This window comes from Engystomops pustulosus, chromosome 5, assembly GCF_040894005.1.
Source record: "Engystomops pustulosus chromosome 5, aEngPut4.maternal, whole genome shotgun sequence".
Taxonomy (NCBI): Eukaryota; Metazoa; Chordata; class Amphibia; order Anura; family Leptodactylidae; genus Engystomops; species Engystomops pustulosus.
Window position 1 is genome coordinate 30,204,873 of NC_092415.1, and position 16,061 is coordinate 30,220,933.

Consider the following 16,061-nt stretch of genomic DNA (forward strand, 5'->3'; position numbering starts at 1 on the left):
CCGGTCCTTGAAATTGTATATAACTGATGCATTACAAGGAGGAACTGTGAATACGGTCATGCTAGAAGTAGACTGACAGCCATCTCTATTACAGGCGGTCCCCTACTTAAGAACAGCTGACTTACAGACAACCCCTAGTTACAAACGGACCTCTGGATGTTGGTAATTCACTGTCCTTTAGCCTTAGGCTACAATAAACAGCTGTAACAGTTATCACAGGTGTCTGTAATGAAGCTTTATTGTTAATCCTGGTTCTTATGACAATCCAACATTTTTAAATCCAATTGTCACAGAGACCAAAAGTTAGTTACAATGATAAAGTATCTGCAGCAGAGGTCGGCATAAAGAAAAACTAAAGCTAGACACTGAATTTGTAACATAAAAAGATACAAGGCTTTAAAAAGAGCAGTCACAGTATGTTGAGCACATACACTGCACATCAACATCTGGGAATGGCCATGTATGAGCGCTTGTTTATTTGACCTGCCCTTTTAATGATACGGCCCATATGATGTGACACTCAGGATGTCCAAGTAATTTATGGCTTCAGTTGCCAAAATGAAAGTGACAGAAATCAACCATCCAAATTTATAGATTCTACAATAGCAACATAACAACATATAACTAATGATGGAGAAAATTCACAAGTCAGGTGAATTATTTTAGATCTTAAAGTAACAGATTATTACAATATTATGACATTATTAAATACTCTGACAATTTGACATTTTTTAAATTATCAGAATATTTTTAAAGTGTTTACCCCTACAGATTTTGGTTTTGTAGGTTTTATACATTTTATAATGGCTTTCCTCCATAAAATTTCCTTCTCATAGGAGTTGTCAGATTCAAACATATTGGCGCTTAGATGCAAAAAGTTTTATTAAGGTTAATTTAAAAAAAAAAAAATGAAACCTTTACCAACTTCTCTGCTTTCCCATCCTGTGAAGTAACAAGCTCTTTAGCCTCAGTGGTGACCTCCAGCTTATTATTTACCTAACTGACAATTGTGAGCGCCAGTGATTGGTTCAGCTGTGATCTGATTAGGGCAGCACGGTGGCTCAGTGGGTAGCACTAGAGCCTTGCTCCGCTGCAGTTCTGGGTTCAAGTCCCACCCAGAGATCCTGCAGGTCATTTTTAACAGAAATGTGACTGAGTTGCAAAAAACCTTTGAAAGAAAAAAGAAAAAGAAAAATATGTAAAAGAACTTTAAAGGGCATCTACCACCAGGATGAAAGGCTATATGCAAATGAGCCTAAGGGGCTCCATGGTCCATTAACACATATAGAGTCTGGAGCCCCTGAGGCTAATTTGGATACAGTCCTTTATCCTGGTGGTAGATGCCCTTTATGTAGTCATATGGAGTTGTACCAGAGGACCTTAAGACCTAATACACTGAGCTGTGCTTGTTGTACAGCCCTTAAAACATTATGGGGGAGATTTATAATAAATCCTCATGTATTTGAAAGGACACCTGTCATCAGGTCTCTGTCACGATTTCTGTCACTACTACCTGTTGGAGCAGCTCACAAGGATCCATCCCAGCATTTATCTAGACACTTCATACTTTAATCATTCTAATATCATCTTTTCTTTATTATGTAAATGATGCTGGTCACATGGTCAGAGGCAGTGATGTCACCCCTGTTCCCCCTCCCCTCTCCTCATGTCTGTGTGTAATGTAGAGTAAAGCATTGCTAGTGTGTGTGCTGCATCTGCTGACATGCTGCACCCTCCTAATACACAGACATCAGCTACAAAAGTACCTGACATGTTCTGCTATATCATGGCTGCCCTTATAGGAGTATCTCTCCTATAAACACACATGCACACACAGGCTGCAGGGGGCGCCAGCACCAGGAAACACATCATTATACAGCCTCACACCATTATACAAGCTGTCAGTCAAGCACTGGGGGTGTGGCTGTGCCTCCCACTCATGAATAAGATGGACAGCTTGAATATGCTAATGACTCATTGGACATTTCACAGGTCATTTGCATACAGATTTAGGACCTCATTGCTTAGGTTTACAGGCATGTAGAGGGACAATGAAGGGATAGAGGCAATGCTTTCTAATGGCAGTTTATGAAAATATATTTAGTTTAGGGGGGCTATTTTGCATGACGGGTTCTCTTGTAGTCTGGGTTGCCATGCCTGGTGAAGATTTGTGCTACTTCCCTTCCACGGCCACTTGGCATGTAGAGGTCTAAAAGGGAAATAATCGCAATAATAAGTCGCGATAAGTAATTCCGATTATTTCAATACATGTACGCCAGGAAACTGGTGTACAAAATTGATAACTGTCCCACTATACATCTTAATTTAAAAAGTATATTTCATAATATATACGGTATATTTTATATATAATAAAACATTAAAATAACAGTGCAGGGGAAGCCAAGCAAGTCTTTTGCCTCCAACAAATACATTTGGAATAACGTCTAGTACCTGCTCAGCTGACGAAACACAAAAAAAGTGGCCTCAGCAGACAGAGCTGGTTAAATACTACAGTGCAATAAGAGCTTCCCATAAATCTAAAGGGCGGAAAATCCCAAAAGACCAATTTTTCTCCGATATCTTTATTATTCCATCATCAAGTTGCTATGACAGTGGTAAAGCATAATAAACACCCATTGATGGTACCAGCTTGGAGGAAGCTCTCCTGTGTGCGGGGAGAGAGGATGGAATGCGGGAGGCCCTAGTGTGAACAAGTCAATAGGGGGACATCCCACTTTCTGTTTTCCACCAAACCCTGAACTCTAAACTAACCGTGTCAGCCCTTTCACCCTTGCTTTGTCTGACAGACTATTATTCAAATAGGTACACGGGAGCAAACTCAAAAGGAATTGTGCCATCATTTTTAATTACCGTATATACTTGAGTATAAGCTGAGTTTTTCAGCACAAAAAATTAGCTGAAAACCTCACCTCGGCTTATACTCGAGTCAAGGGGGAAAAAAAGTGTTCTCACCTTTGATGCCCCCCCCCCCAGCAGGTCCTCTTCTATACAGTGATGGTCCGGCATCGGCACCATGTCCCCGTGGGGTCCGTCGCAAGGATTGTGACGTCAGCCGCTCGCTAACATTCTACTGTGTCCGCCGGCATCGGCATACACTATGATGTCAGGGAACTGCTGATGTCATGGGGCATGCGACGGACGGCGCCAGGACATGGAGCCGATGCATTGATGTATAGAAGAGGACCTGCCGGGGGTGGGGCGTTGGAAGGTACACAGTTTGTTTTTTTTCTACAGGCATTACATTGGGGGCAGTGGCGGCAGGCTATGTACTACAGGGGGCTGGCAGGCTATGTACTACAGGGGGCTGGCAGGCTATGTACTACAGGGGGCTGGCAGGCTATGTACTACAGGGGGCTGGCAGGCTATATACTACAGGGGGCTGGCAGGCTATATACTACAGGGGGCTGGCAGGCTATATACTACAGGGGGCTGGCAGGCTATATACTACAGGGGGCTGGCAGGCTATATACTACAGGGGGCTAGCAGGCTGTATACTACAGGGGGCTGGCAGGCTGTATACTACAGGGGGCTGGCAGGCTGTATACTACAGGGGGCTGGCAGGCTATATACTACAGGGGGCTGGCAGGCTATATACTACAGGGGGCTGGCAGGCTATATACTACAGGGGGCTGGCAGGCTATATACTACAGGGGGTTGTATAACGAATCCAGTTTTCCAGATCACTTTAGCAATTCTAAGAGAAGTACAGACATTTCTTTCCCTTTGATTTATAGGGGAGGAGCTTCACTAAAGAGCATGTACATAATGTGCATCCACATTCATCTTAAATAAAACCCTACATCCTTCGTTCAGGAATAGAACATACATTTATAGGATATCACATAATTTCACCAATTATGAAAAAAATATTCAGCACATAGTTCAATGTATTATATATTTTTGGAGTCAGAGTCTGTCCACTGTATCCTCATTCCAATTCCACAGCCCTTCATTGTAGTACGAAGTGCTTGTGTCAAGGGCCAAAGCTTAGAACAGTAACATGCCTTATATACTCGAATATAGGCCGACGTACCACATTTTACAACACATTGACTTGAGTATAAGCATAGGGTGGGAAATGCCGCTGCTACTCTCTATTGATGAGGAGAAATTACTGGACATTTTATTAAAATCTCCAGCAAAGACATTCATTAATAAAATGTCCAGTAATCTCTCCTCATCAATAATATCTCCAGCAAAGACCCCCGATTAATAAAATGTTCAGCAGAGCCCCCATTAATAAAATACTGATAGCAGAGGCCCCATATAGTACTCACCTTCCGGTGCTCACTCCGGCATCCTCTTCTCCCCGTAGCAACTCTTCAGGTTCCGGGCCGTTGTGGCCGTTGCAAGGGCGGGTACTAGGTCTATATTTTTACTCGAGTATAGGCCTTGAAAAGCTTTTTCAGCACAAACGTTATGCTGAAAAACTCGGCTCATACACGAGTAAATACCGTATTTTGTTTTTGTAAGTTTACGGTACAACTCAAATCTTTAGGATGAACAGGAAATACTTGTAGGAATCCTATCATTATACTTCTCGCATTTAGTATTGAAATGAGCGAATCTGAACAGAACCACAGAAGATCAGGCATGGGTTGGGCTCAACCCTCTGCTGGTAATGCCCGCGATCAGTGGTAGCACGGATTGCGGTCGTTAACTCTTTAAATGTCAGCTAGACGCAATTCTGGAGATGATCTCTGCTCCCCAATGACATCATCGGTAATAACAATCCTCCCAAACATGGCAGCACACAGCGCTGCCAGCATCGTAGTGCCGTCACACAAGAGCTACATTGATTTAAATGTTGGTGGCAGCTTTGCCAGTCGGATTTAAAGAGCGTAAACACTAGCAGGTGCTACCTGTGGGGATCTGTCTCCAGATTCAGCACCCAAAGGAGAACAGACTTTTAAAGTTCCGGTTTATCCAAACACGAAATATGTTGGGTTTGCTCATCACTAGTTACTAGTTCAAAAGTAACCAGCTTAGTTTGGCAAGTTATACAGTAAGGAGTCCATGGTTCTCTGAAAATCTTGGTGGCAACTAGGCCAATGTTTAAAAATTCTCAATGACTCCAAAAAGTGTTAAACTACAATAAGACTAAATAATTACCTGGTGGTAAGTCAGGATCGGTGGGTGCCGTTTGCTGGATTTTCCTTGGTTTAACTGGGGATTTTGCACTCTCTGCGTTGCTGCGACTGGTAGAGCTGGAACCACAGCTTTCATGATCATCCTGTTAGAAAATAAATCAACACAAACTTTAGATCTAGAAAAAAAAAGCCACAAAAAAATCAAAACGCAACAATATTAAAAATGCTACATAAGGCTACATGCACATTGCCGTTGCCTGCTGTACTGTAACATGGCAGGCGCACATCAGCGTGGGGAGAGGAGGAGGTGAGCGCTGCTCAACCCCGCCCCTCTCCATAGGAACATATGGCGCACGGCGCAGTAATACGGGGAAAGATAGGACATGTCCTATCTTTCCCGGGGTACAGAGCGGTACGGTGCCGCACACCATACGCCTCCCGTAGGGCACCGTGCGCCCATTGCCGTCTATGGGGGACGTATATATCGGCCGTATATACGTCGGCCGTATATACGTCCCCCACGCGGCAGTGTGAATGTAGCCTAACTGTGCAAAACATGTCATTCACACTAATCCATATGCTTTCACCTGTCCATAGGACTTAGGTTGGGTTCACATCAAATTTTTGGTCTAAGACCAGTATACACGTTGGGAAAGCTTCAAACATATATGCTAAGCATACCCAATCACATATACTGGCAGAGGGAAGCATAGTTCATGCCTCAGTTTCCTCAGTATACAATGTATCCCTCGAAAAAGACGAGATAAAAAGATGCAGCAAGCTACTTCTTTCCATCCTGCTCTCTCCTGACGAGACAGATAATACGCTAAATAGAGGCAATAGAAGACTATGGGGAGCTGATGCAGCATGAAACCTTAGTTAAAACAATAGGTGACACAAGAGCTTACAGTCTATGAGGGTGAGAGGGTGACACAAGAGCTTACAGTCTATGAGGATGAGGGGGTGACACAAGAGCTTACAGTCTATGATGATGAGGGGGTGACACAAGAGCTTACAGTCTATGAGGATGAGGGGGTGACACAAGAGCTTACAGTCTATGAGGATGAGGGAGGACACAAGAGCTTACAGTCTATGAGGGTGAGAGGGTGACACAAGAGCTTACAGTCTATGAGGATGAGGGGGTGACACAAGAGCTTACAGTCTATGAGGACGAGGGAGGTGACACAAGAGCTTACAGTCTATGAGGACGAGGGAGGACACGAGAGCTTACAGTCTATGAGGATGAGGGGGTGACACAAGAGCTTACAGTCTATGAGGACGAGGGAGGACACAAGAGCTTACAGTCTATGAGGACGAGGGAGGTGACACAAGAGCTTACAGTCTATGAGGACGAGGGAGGACACAAGAGCTTACAGTCTATGAGGGTGAGAGGGTGACACAAGAGCTTACAGTCTATGAGGATGAGGGGGTGACACAAGAGCTTACAGTCTATGAGGATGAGGGAGGTGACACAAGAGCTTACAGTCTATGAGGATGAGGGGGTGACACAAGAGCTTACAGTCTATGAGGATGAGGGGGTGACACAAGAGCTTACAGTCTATAAGGATGAGGGGGTGACACAAGAGCTTACAGTCTATGAGGATGAGGGGGGACACAAGAGCTTACAGTCTATGAGGATGAGGGGGCGACACAAAAGCTTATAGTCTATGAGGATGAGGGGGTGACACAAGAGGTATAAGAGCTTGTATAATGGCCCAGACATTCATTATAAGGGAACATAATAAAACAATTTAATAAATAAAAATGTTGCTGCTTAAAGAAGCCATCAGCCACCATCTTATATACAAAGTCCAATGTCATAAGAGAGCAGAGAAACTGGGAGCTTGGTATCTGGTGCTTGCTGGATTACAGACAGGAAGAGGATGACATAGGATGGGTTAGTAAAGAGAGTTGAAATTTCATGCAGTTTAGCCTGCTGAAAAAGATGGGTTGGGCTTTGAAAGTTGGGTACAAGTCTGATAGTCCGGGGAAGGGTATTCCAGAGGATTGGTGCAGCTCGGGAGAAATCCTGGAGACGTGCATTACAGGTTCAAAAAGCTAGAGATCAGTCTAAGATTACTGGCAGTTCAAAGACTACAGGTTGGCCGAGTAGTAGTAGTAGTAGTAGTAGTTGACTGAGATGAGAGAAAGGAGGTAAGGAGGTGCATCACTGTGCAGAGCTGTATGGATGAGGGTAATTATTTTTAACTGTAGTGCAACCAAGGAGGTGATTGTCACAAACTGAAGATATCCCTGGAGTAAAACTCACATCTGGCGTACGTGTTCCCTTTTATTATTCCTTTATCCATGCCTACACTTTAATTCAGTTAAGTTGAGTAAACTGGGAGCAAGAGTTAAAAACACAACATATCACAGCTGACACTATCCGACAGAAGTTCCATTGTAGATGAAATCAACTTGAAAAAATCTACCATCAAAATCAAGCATGATAAACCAGGGGTGCTTACTTATAGATCCAGGCACAGGGATTGTAGTAATGTTCTTATATGTGTTATCCTTGGCCTCCTTCCTTATGAAATTAAATTTCTTTTAATATTATGCTAATGAGCATGAAGGGCTCTCCGTTGCGCTACCAGAACCCATATGTGATTAAACTTCACACGCTTTCACACTGATTCCCCCTTTCCCACAGCTCTCGCCTCCATCCTCTGCCTGCTGTAATCTAATACATTGGAAAAAGGAAGTGATGCTACACAGTGTAACAGCCTGTGAATCTGCAGCACAAAGGGGCTTCTGGTTCATTAGTATCATTTTAAAAAGTTTATTTTAGAAGGAAGGAGGCCGTGGATAACACATATAAGAAGATTACCACAGTCATGGTGCCTGGATCTATGAGCAAGGTTATAATGCCGATTTTAGTGGTAGAATTCCTTTAAATTTTAAAATGATTGTTAAATTCTGCATAATTTATGCACTACGTGGATGCACCATAACACTATAGAAAAGCGAGGAAATATGATGATACTTTTTTTGAAACTAACTAAGAGGGCAGCTCTCATGTTCTCTCCGTTTGCGTGGGATTCCTCCAGGTCCTCTGGTTTCCTCCCACACTCCAAAACATACTGGTAGGTTGATTAGATTGTGAACCCCATTGGGTGTGGGACCAATTTGGCGAGCTCTGTGCAGCGCTGCGGAATCTGTGAGTGCTATATAAATAAAGGAATTATTATTATTATTAATTTCTACTTTGTACACCACTTGTTTTCAGTGAAAAACCGGAGCAAGCAGCTGGAGTACAGTATATTGTCTTTTCCTACTTTGCATCTATCCAGAAGCCATTTAAAACACTTTGAAAAGCCGTGACCCTATTAACACTGTCATGAGGCTTCATAGACAAGACTTACTCATGCATCTTAAGTACACAACCCAGTAAACTGACAGTGCAAACCAAATGTCCCAAAAAGGAGGGGAAAAAACTCAATTAAAGGTCAAGAGGTTAAACAGAGCAGTGAAAAGGAGAACATCTTCGGAGCTAACTAAATAAATGGAAGAAACCCAATACAGTTTTATCAGGAGACTCTCACACTTTGTCTTATAATGATTTCCAGAAACTGCAAAAACTAATTAAAGGTGGGATATGGAGCAAAAAATCCAATGGACGTCTCAAAAAGATAAACTGTGTACGGAGCAGAGGTCGCTGATCAACCCAAACCTTCACGTATCTGTAATTATGTCTCATGTTCAGATAATGTCAATAGACAGAACCAAAGCCAAAACCAGTTCAGAATCTATTTGCAAGCGGCTTGTGGCGAATATTCAGGGTTAAGACTGTAGAAGTGTTAGGTTATATTGTTAAATCCTTAAATAATTATAGTCCTTGGCTTCTGTGGTTTCAAAGAAAACTACAGTTAAACAAGCGAAATAATAAAGTCTCACATTAGTCCTTGTTGGATCTTAACCACAGTGATAATTATCTGGAAATGCCCCTGGCCACATTTACTGTATCCTTCTCTTAACAGAAGCACTTGCACTGTTTTTAGAAGACTTTAGGCATTAAGGAGGAGGGGGGGTTACAAGTTCTATTGTTATACCCTATGCACAGGATAGGGGTTAACTATCTTAACGGTGGGAAGTCAGATTGCTAGGACCACAACTGTTTATCGATAATTGAGGCAGCAGGTCAGACGCGTGTCCTGTTGCTCCGATTAGAACTACTGGAGTGTCGGAAATTGCTGAGCATAGCCCTTTGCTACCTCTGACAATCTCAAAGAAAATAACAGCGCTGTGCTCAACAATTTCCGACGAACGGAGCGGAAGGACACGAACAACCGGCCACTCCATCAAGTAGTGAGAATGTGACTGCCATTCTGGTTGGACCCAAATTCATAAGAATGCTATGCCTCTATAATGTAGATAGGAATTAAAAATAATAATCAGTACTACCCCTTAAAAATTAAAAGTTTACTTTTTTTTCTTAATTTGACTCAATTCGATAAAAGGAGTTTTCCAGGTATGTAGTGATTGCAGTTACAGTTTCTGGATTCCTGCTCTATGTTTATGGGGGTCCGAAGAGCTGATGGTTGTGGGGGACCAAGTGTCAGCTCCTTAACCCCTTAACGCTGAAGCCACTTTTCACCTTCCTGACACGGCCCATTTTTTAAAATCTGACATGTGTCTATTTAAGTGGTTATAACTTTGGAACACTTTAACATATCCAGTTGATTTTGAGATTGTTTTTTCGTGACACATTGTACTTCATGTTGGTCGAGAAATTTAATCAATATGTTTGGTATTTATTTATGAAATAAATGGAAATTTGCCAAAAATTTTGAAAAAAACAATGTTTTCAAAATTCAAAATTTTCTACTTTTTGGAAAGTTAGTCATATCACTAAAATAACTTGATAACTAACATTTTCCATATGTCTGCTTTAACTTGGCATCATTTTTCAAACATCTTTTCCTTTTTTTTAGGATGTTAGGAGGCTTATAACTTTAGGTGCAATTTTTCTGATTTTCACGAAAATCATCAAAACCTACTTTTGGAGGGTCAGTTTAGTTAGAAGTGACTTTATAAGGCCTACATGATAGAAAACCCCCACAAATGACACCATTTTAGAAACTACACCCCTCAAAATATTCAAAACAACCTTTGGGAATTTTGTTAACCCTTTGAGAGTTTCATGAGGGTGAAAGATAAATGAAAGTGAAATTACAGAAATGTAATTTTATCTTACAATAGATTCATTGAACACTAAAATTTGCACCTTCACAATGGGTTAAAAAGGAAAATGCATTTTACCATGTTTAAGGCAATTCCTCCTGAGCATGCCAATGCCCATTTTGTCACTGTACCCTTCTGTACGGGCACAGGGGGGCACTTGGAATGGAAAGAGCGTTGTTTCGTTTTTGCAGGGCAAATATGGCTGAAAAAGTTTTTATGTGTCAGGATGCATTTGGAGAGCCATAATGGTACCAAAACAGAGGAAAGCCCCAACAAGAGACACCATTCTGGAAAGTACACCCCTTGGAGAGTTTAGCAAGGTGTAATTTGTGTATTTGCCCAAACAGGTGTTTGATTCAATTAGGCCCCAAAAGGGAAAAAAGGTGAAAATGTTCTCAAAAAAGTCACTTTTACCCCAAATTTTTGTAAGCCACAAGGGATAAAAGATGAAACAACTCCCATAAATGTGTAAAACTATTTCTCCTAAGCACAGAACTGCACCACTTTTGCATATAAAGTGTTGTATGGGTACACAGTAGGGCTCAGAAGGGAAGGAGGAGCTTTGGCCTTTTAGAAGCCAGATTTGACAATCATCCGTTACATGTGTCAGGATGCATTTGGAGAGCCCTAGTGGTACCAAAACAGAGGGGAACCCCAACAAGTGTCACCATTTTGGAAAGTGCACCCTTTGGAGAATTTAGCAAGGTGTAATATGTGTATTTTCCCCCACAGGTGTTTGCTTTAATTAGGTCCCTAAAAGGAAAAAGATGGACATTTTCCCAAAAAAGTCACTTTTACGGCTAATTTTTGTATCCCATAAGGCATTAAAGATGAAACAACCCCAAAAAATGTGTACTAGCATTTCTCCCGAGTATAAAATTGCCCCACACATGCAAATAAAATGTTGTATGGGTACGCAGTGAAGCTCAGAAGGGAAAGAGGGGCGTTGGCCTTTTAGAAGCCAAATTTGACAAACATCCTTTACATGTGTCAGGATGCATTTAGAGAGCCGTAGTGGTACCAAAACAGAGCGGAACCCCAACAAGTGACACCATTTTGGAAAGCACACCCCTTAGAGAATTTAGTAAGGTGTAATATGAGTATTTGTCCATATAGGTGTTTGATTTAATTAGGGCTTAAATAGGACAAAGGTGAACATTTTCTTATAAAGGTCATTTTACTCCTAATTTTTTATAGCCACAAGGGATAAAAAAAATGTAATAACCCCCCAAAATGTGTAAACCTATTTCTCTTGAGTGTAGAAGTACCCCACATGTGTATATAAAATGTTGTATGGGCGCACAGTAAAAGGAAAGGGGGAGGTTTGTCTTTTAGAAGCCAAATTTGACAGAAATGTTTGACATGCATTTGGAGAGCCCTAGTGGTATAAAACAGATAAGAATCCAAAAAGTGACCCTAATTTTTGAACACACACCCCTTAGAGAATTTTGCAATGTGTAATATATGTATTTGCCCCTACAGGTGAATGATCCAATTAGGCCCTAAACATTAAAAAGGTGAAAATTTTCCTATAAATGTCACTTTACCCCTAATTTATGTAAGCCACAAGGGATAATATATTAAATAACCCCGAAAAAGGTGTAAAACTATTTCTCCCGAGTGTAGAAGTACCCCACATGTGCATATAAAATGCTTTATGGGCGCACAGTAGAGGAAAAGAGGGGTGTTTGTCTTTTAGAGGCCAAATTTGCAAGAAATCCTTCACATGTGTCAGGATACATTTGGAGAGCCGTAGTGGTACCAAAGCGGAGGAAAACCCGAAAAGTGACCCTAATTGTTGAATGTACACCCCTTGGGGAATTTAGCAAGGTGTAATATGTGGTGTAGTGTAATACACGTGGTGAAATGAGCATTTGAACATACAGGTGGTTTCCAAATACGATGTGCGATGGAGTCCAAGATGGAAATTGCAATTATTTCTGGAACGTTCAGTGCCCGTTATGTGGCGCCCCTTATGAAATAATGTGGAGGGGTATAGGGAGCAACGTGACCTACCAGTTGTTACAATTATTCATTTTACTGAATTCACAACAGGTTGGGCGTGAATTTTGAATGTGTTGCGTATAAGGAGGTAGAATAGAACAGGGGACCATCTAAACTTTTGTCACACTTGGAGTTGTCGCTGGTCTCTTAGTAGTATATAGTGTCCATCCTTAGTATATAGTGTCCATCCTTAGTATATAGTGTCCATCCTAACTCCTCTTTTGGAACAGACTCTTTATTGAGTCCTACCTTTAGAAGCAGCAGAATTTACCGTGAAAATGCTGCCCTGACAAAATACAGGAACATCTAAACCAGAGGTACTGAGGCCCCGTCCTTCTTGTCCCAATATTAGTTTCCTAATATCTTCCTCTTGAAAACGGAGAAATGATACGGCAGGACCTGCACATTGGAACAGCACGTAAGAGTTGTACACCATAATCTGTACAATGTACACGGCCAGCGCTTTTGTACCATATCTTCGTTTTAGAAGGGAAATTATCGCCAAGTGTTGCTCTTATTCACCCTAGCGATGCCCATTGTGACGAATATTGCTGCTTTTAGCTGGACCAAATCGACCAGCCAATAGCGGCAAACATGGACAGAGGGGGGCAACAAAACCCCTCTGAACCACAAGGCACAATTGGTGGCTGTCAGGAACAGCCGCCATCCTGCCCCGATCACCGTGTCTATAGACATGGTGACCGGTATTACTGACGTCATAAGTAAATTCGCTGCTATTGGCTCGTCTGAATTGATGAGCCAATAGCAGCGATAATAAACTGGGGGTGTGTGAGGGGGACGTAACCCTTCTGGTCCATGGGGCAGGATGGATGGCTGTTAGGATCAGCTGCCATCTTGCCCCGATCACTGTGTCTGAACCGTGTTGGCAAGTCACTACCCGCCGCACCGTTCTATTACTACGCGCGTTGGGAATAGGCTATACAATCTTTATTTTTTAAGCAATTTAGACAAATAAGGGCTTATTTTTTGCGAGACGCGATGCACTGTAAAAAAAACTTTATTTTAGAGGGTGTTTAGCTTATTGAAGCAATTTTATTAACTTTTTTCGTGTGGAGGAAAATAAAATCATCAATTCTTGTTTTGGATTTTTAGCATTTTTGAGGGGGGGGGGGTCGCTGTAGCATAACAATAATATATTATCTTTATTCTACGGATCACTACGATTACGGTGATACCTCATTTATATAGTTTTATTTATATTTGTCCAATTTTATTGAAGGAAAACTAGAATAGAAAAAATTGAATTTGTTTTAGTATTGCCATCTTTATAGCAGCATAACTATAGTATTTTTTGGTTGACGGAGCTGGTTGTGAGCTTATTTTTTGCGTGATAAGTTGTTCTTTTCAGTGGTATCATTTTGGCGCTTGTAACTTTTTCGGATCACTTTTTAGAACATTTTTTGTAAAGCAATTTGATAAAAAGTTTTAATTTTTGGCAAGTTTTTGGGTTTTTTTTTTACCACGTTCACCGAGCGGGTCCAATTATGATTAGGATTTATTGTACAGATTGTTACGGACGCGGCGATACCAAATAAGTGGGGTTTTTTTGTGATTTAGTGTATTTTATACTTTATTACTTGTGTAAAGGGAAATGTGGTGTTTGGGGGGACTTTCACTTTCTTTTATTATTTATTTTTAAAAACCTTTATTTATTGTTTTAACTTTTTTTACAGGTAATGACATCTAAGCTTGAACAAGTGATCTTCTGATCACTTGTTCAAGCTATTTTACAGGTTACACAGTGCAATACAGAAGTATTGCACTGTGTAATGTAAGACACTGAGCATGCTGCGCATGCCCAGTGTCTTACAGCCGGGTCCTGCCAGAAGGCAGGACCCGGCTTCCGGATGAAGATCTCGCAGCCCCGGGCACCGGCAGTCCCGGGGCTGCGATCGGAGCAGCGGACCCCCCCGGTAAGCGCCGCGGGGGGGTCCGATTCCCTTCAAATTGCATTTAAATGCCTCTGTTAGGGGTTAACACCCGCGATCGGAGAAATCTCCGATCGCGGGTGTTAGAGGCAGGTGTCGGCTATAATATATAGCCGACACCCGCAGCTTCTGGCGCCGGCTCCGTTCAGGAGCCGGCGCCAGAAGCATGACGTAATAATACTGCATTTTGCGGGAATGCACCTCCCGCCATGCAGTATTATTACGTCAAATGTCGGGAAGGGGTTAAAGAAAATCTACCATAAAAATCCATCATGATAAACCAGGGACACTTATGCATAGATCCAAGCACTGGGACTGATTTATTTACATTTATTATCCATGGCCTCCTTCCTTCTAAAATCAACTTTTAGAATTATGCAAATGAACCAGAAGGGCTCTGGGGCTGTTACCAAATCGCTGTTGAGCTGCGCAGCTTCACAGGTTGTTACACTGTGATGGAGCACTCCCTCACAGCAGGCAGAAAGAGAGGGAAGTACCGAGGGAGCAGGTGGGTGCAACAGCATGTGAGCAGAGGGGCTTTGGTAATCCCCCAGACCTCTTCAAGCTCATTAGCATAACTATAAGGTTGATTTTAGAAAGAAGGTGGTCATGGATAACAAATATAAGAAGATTACCCCAGTCACGATGCCTGGACCTATGAGTAAGTGTCCCTGGTTTATCATGATGGATTTTGATGGTAGATTTCCTCTAATGCTGTCTTACTGTGTAGTTTTTGTTAGTGTGCATGGTTTTTCAGAGCAGGAGCTTAGCTGACACCCACTGAAGGGTCCAAGATAGGGCAGAATGTCCTTGTTGCAAGTGGTACTGATAAGACCTTTTTAATGACCATCATAAAAACTCATATTGATGGTCATTAACAGGTTAAATGAGTTGTTTAACGAAAACTGTGGACGTCATAGAGTGAAGCTGCCGCTAACAAGAGAATCACTTGTTCTTTTATTGAACCATGTTGTACATGGACAGCTATTCATTTGGAAACATGACCTGCAATATTACATTGGAAGTGTACACAAGCATCAGGTAACAGCAGCTGGAAGGGATTTCTAAAGTTAGACCGATTAATGACAAGGACGAGCTACAATTTGAAAAAGGAAAGGTACTGGGTAAAAACTTTTGAAATAAGGAGTTGTGACCAAGAACAGACAGACAGCCATGGGCCCTGGGTTGCATTAATATTATAGGAAAAGATAAGCTGTGACATCATCTATTGTCAGTAGTGATGTAATGATGGGTCAGTGTTATCTATATAGAGGTCATTATACAGGGGGAGGAGATAAGCTGTGACATCATCTATTGTCAGTAGTGATGTAATGATGGGTCAGTGTTATCTATATAGAGGTCATTGTACAGGGAGGGGGAGGAGATATGCTGTGACATCATCTATTGTCAGTAGTGATGTAATGATGGGTCAGTGTTATCTATATAGAGGTCATTATACAGGGAGGAGGAGGAGATAAGCTGTGACATCATCTATTGTCAGTAGTGATGTAATGATGGGTCAGTGTTATCTATATAGAGGTCATTGTACAGGAGGGGGAGGAGATAAGCTGTGACATCATCTATTGTCAGTAGTGATGTAATGATGGGTCAGTGTTATCTATATAGAAGTCATTGTACAGTGAGGGGGAGGGGATATGTTGTGACATCTATTGTCAGTAGTGATGTAATGATGGGTCAGTGTTATCTATATAGAGGTCATTATACAGGGAGGAGGAGGAGATATAAGCTGTGACATCATCTATTGTCAGTAGTGATGTAATGATGGGTCAGTGTTATCTATATAGAGGTCATT

At 41.8% G+C, this 16,061-nt stretch overlaps 1 protein-coding gene across 7 annotated transcripts in view; it reads right to left on the minus strand.

Annotated features, from left to right (window-relative positions):
* Positions 1–16,061, minus strand: part of VPS13B (vacuolar protein sorting 13 homolog B) — a 629,099-nt gene that overhangs the window by 567,512 nt on the left and 45,526 nt on the right. For all 7 annotated transcript variants that reach the window (XR_011855676.1, XM_072151499.1, XM_072151498.1 and 4 more), the window contains exon 4: positions 5,134–5,254. Coding sequence is in view for 6 of the 7 variants with exons in the window: in XM_072151499.1 (XP_072007600.1) it covers positions 5,134–5,254 (121 nt within the window). In the remaining variant the exon portion in view is untranslated. The remainder of the gene's footprint in view (positions 1–5,133; positions 5,255–16,061) is intronic.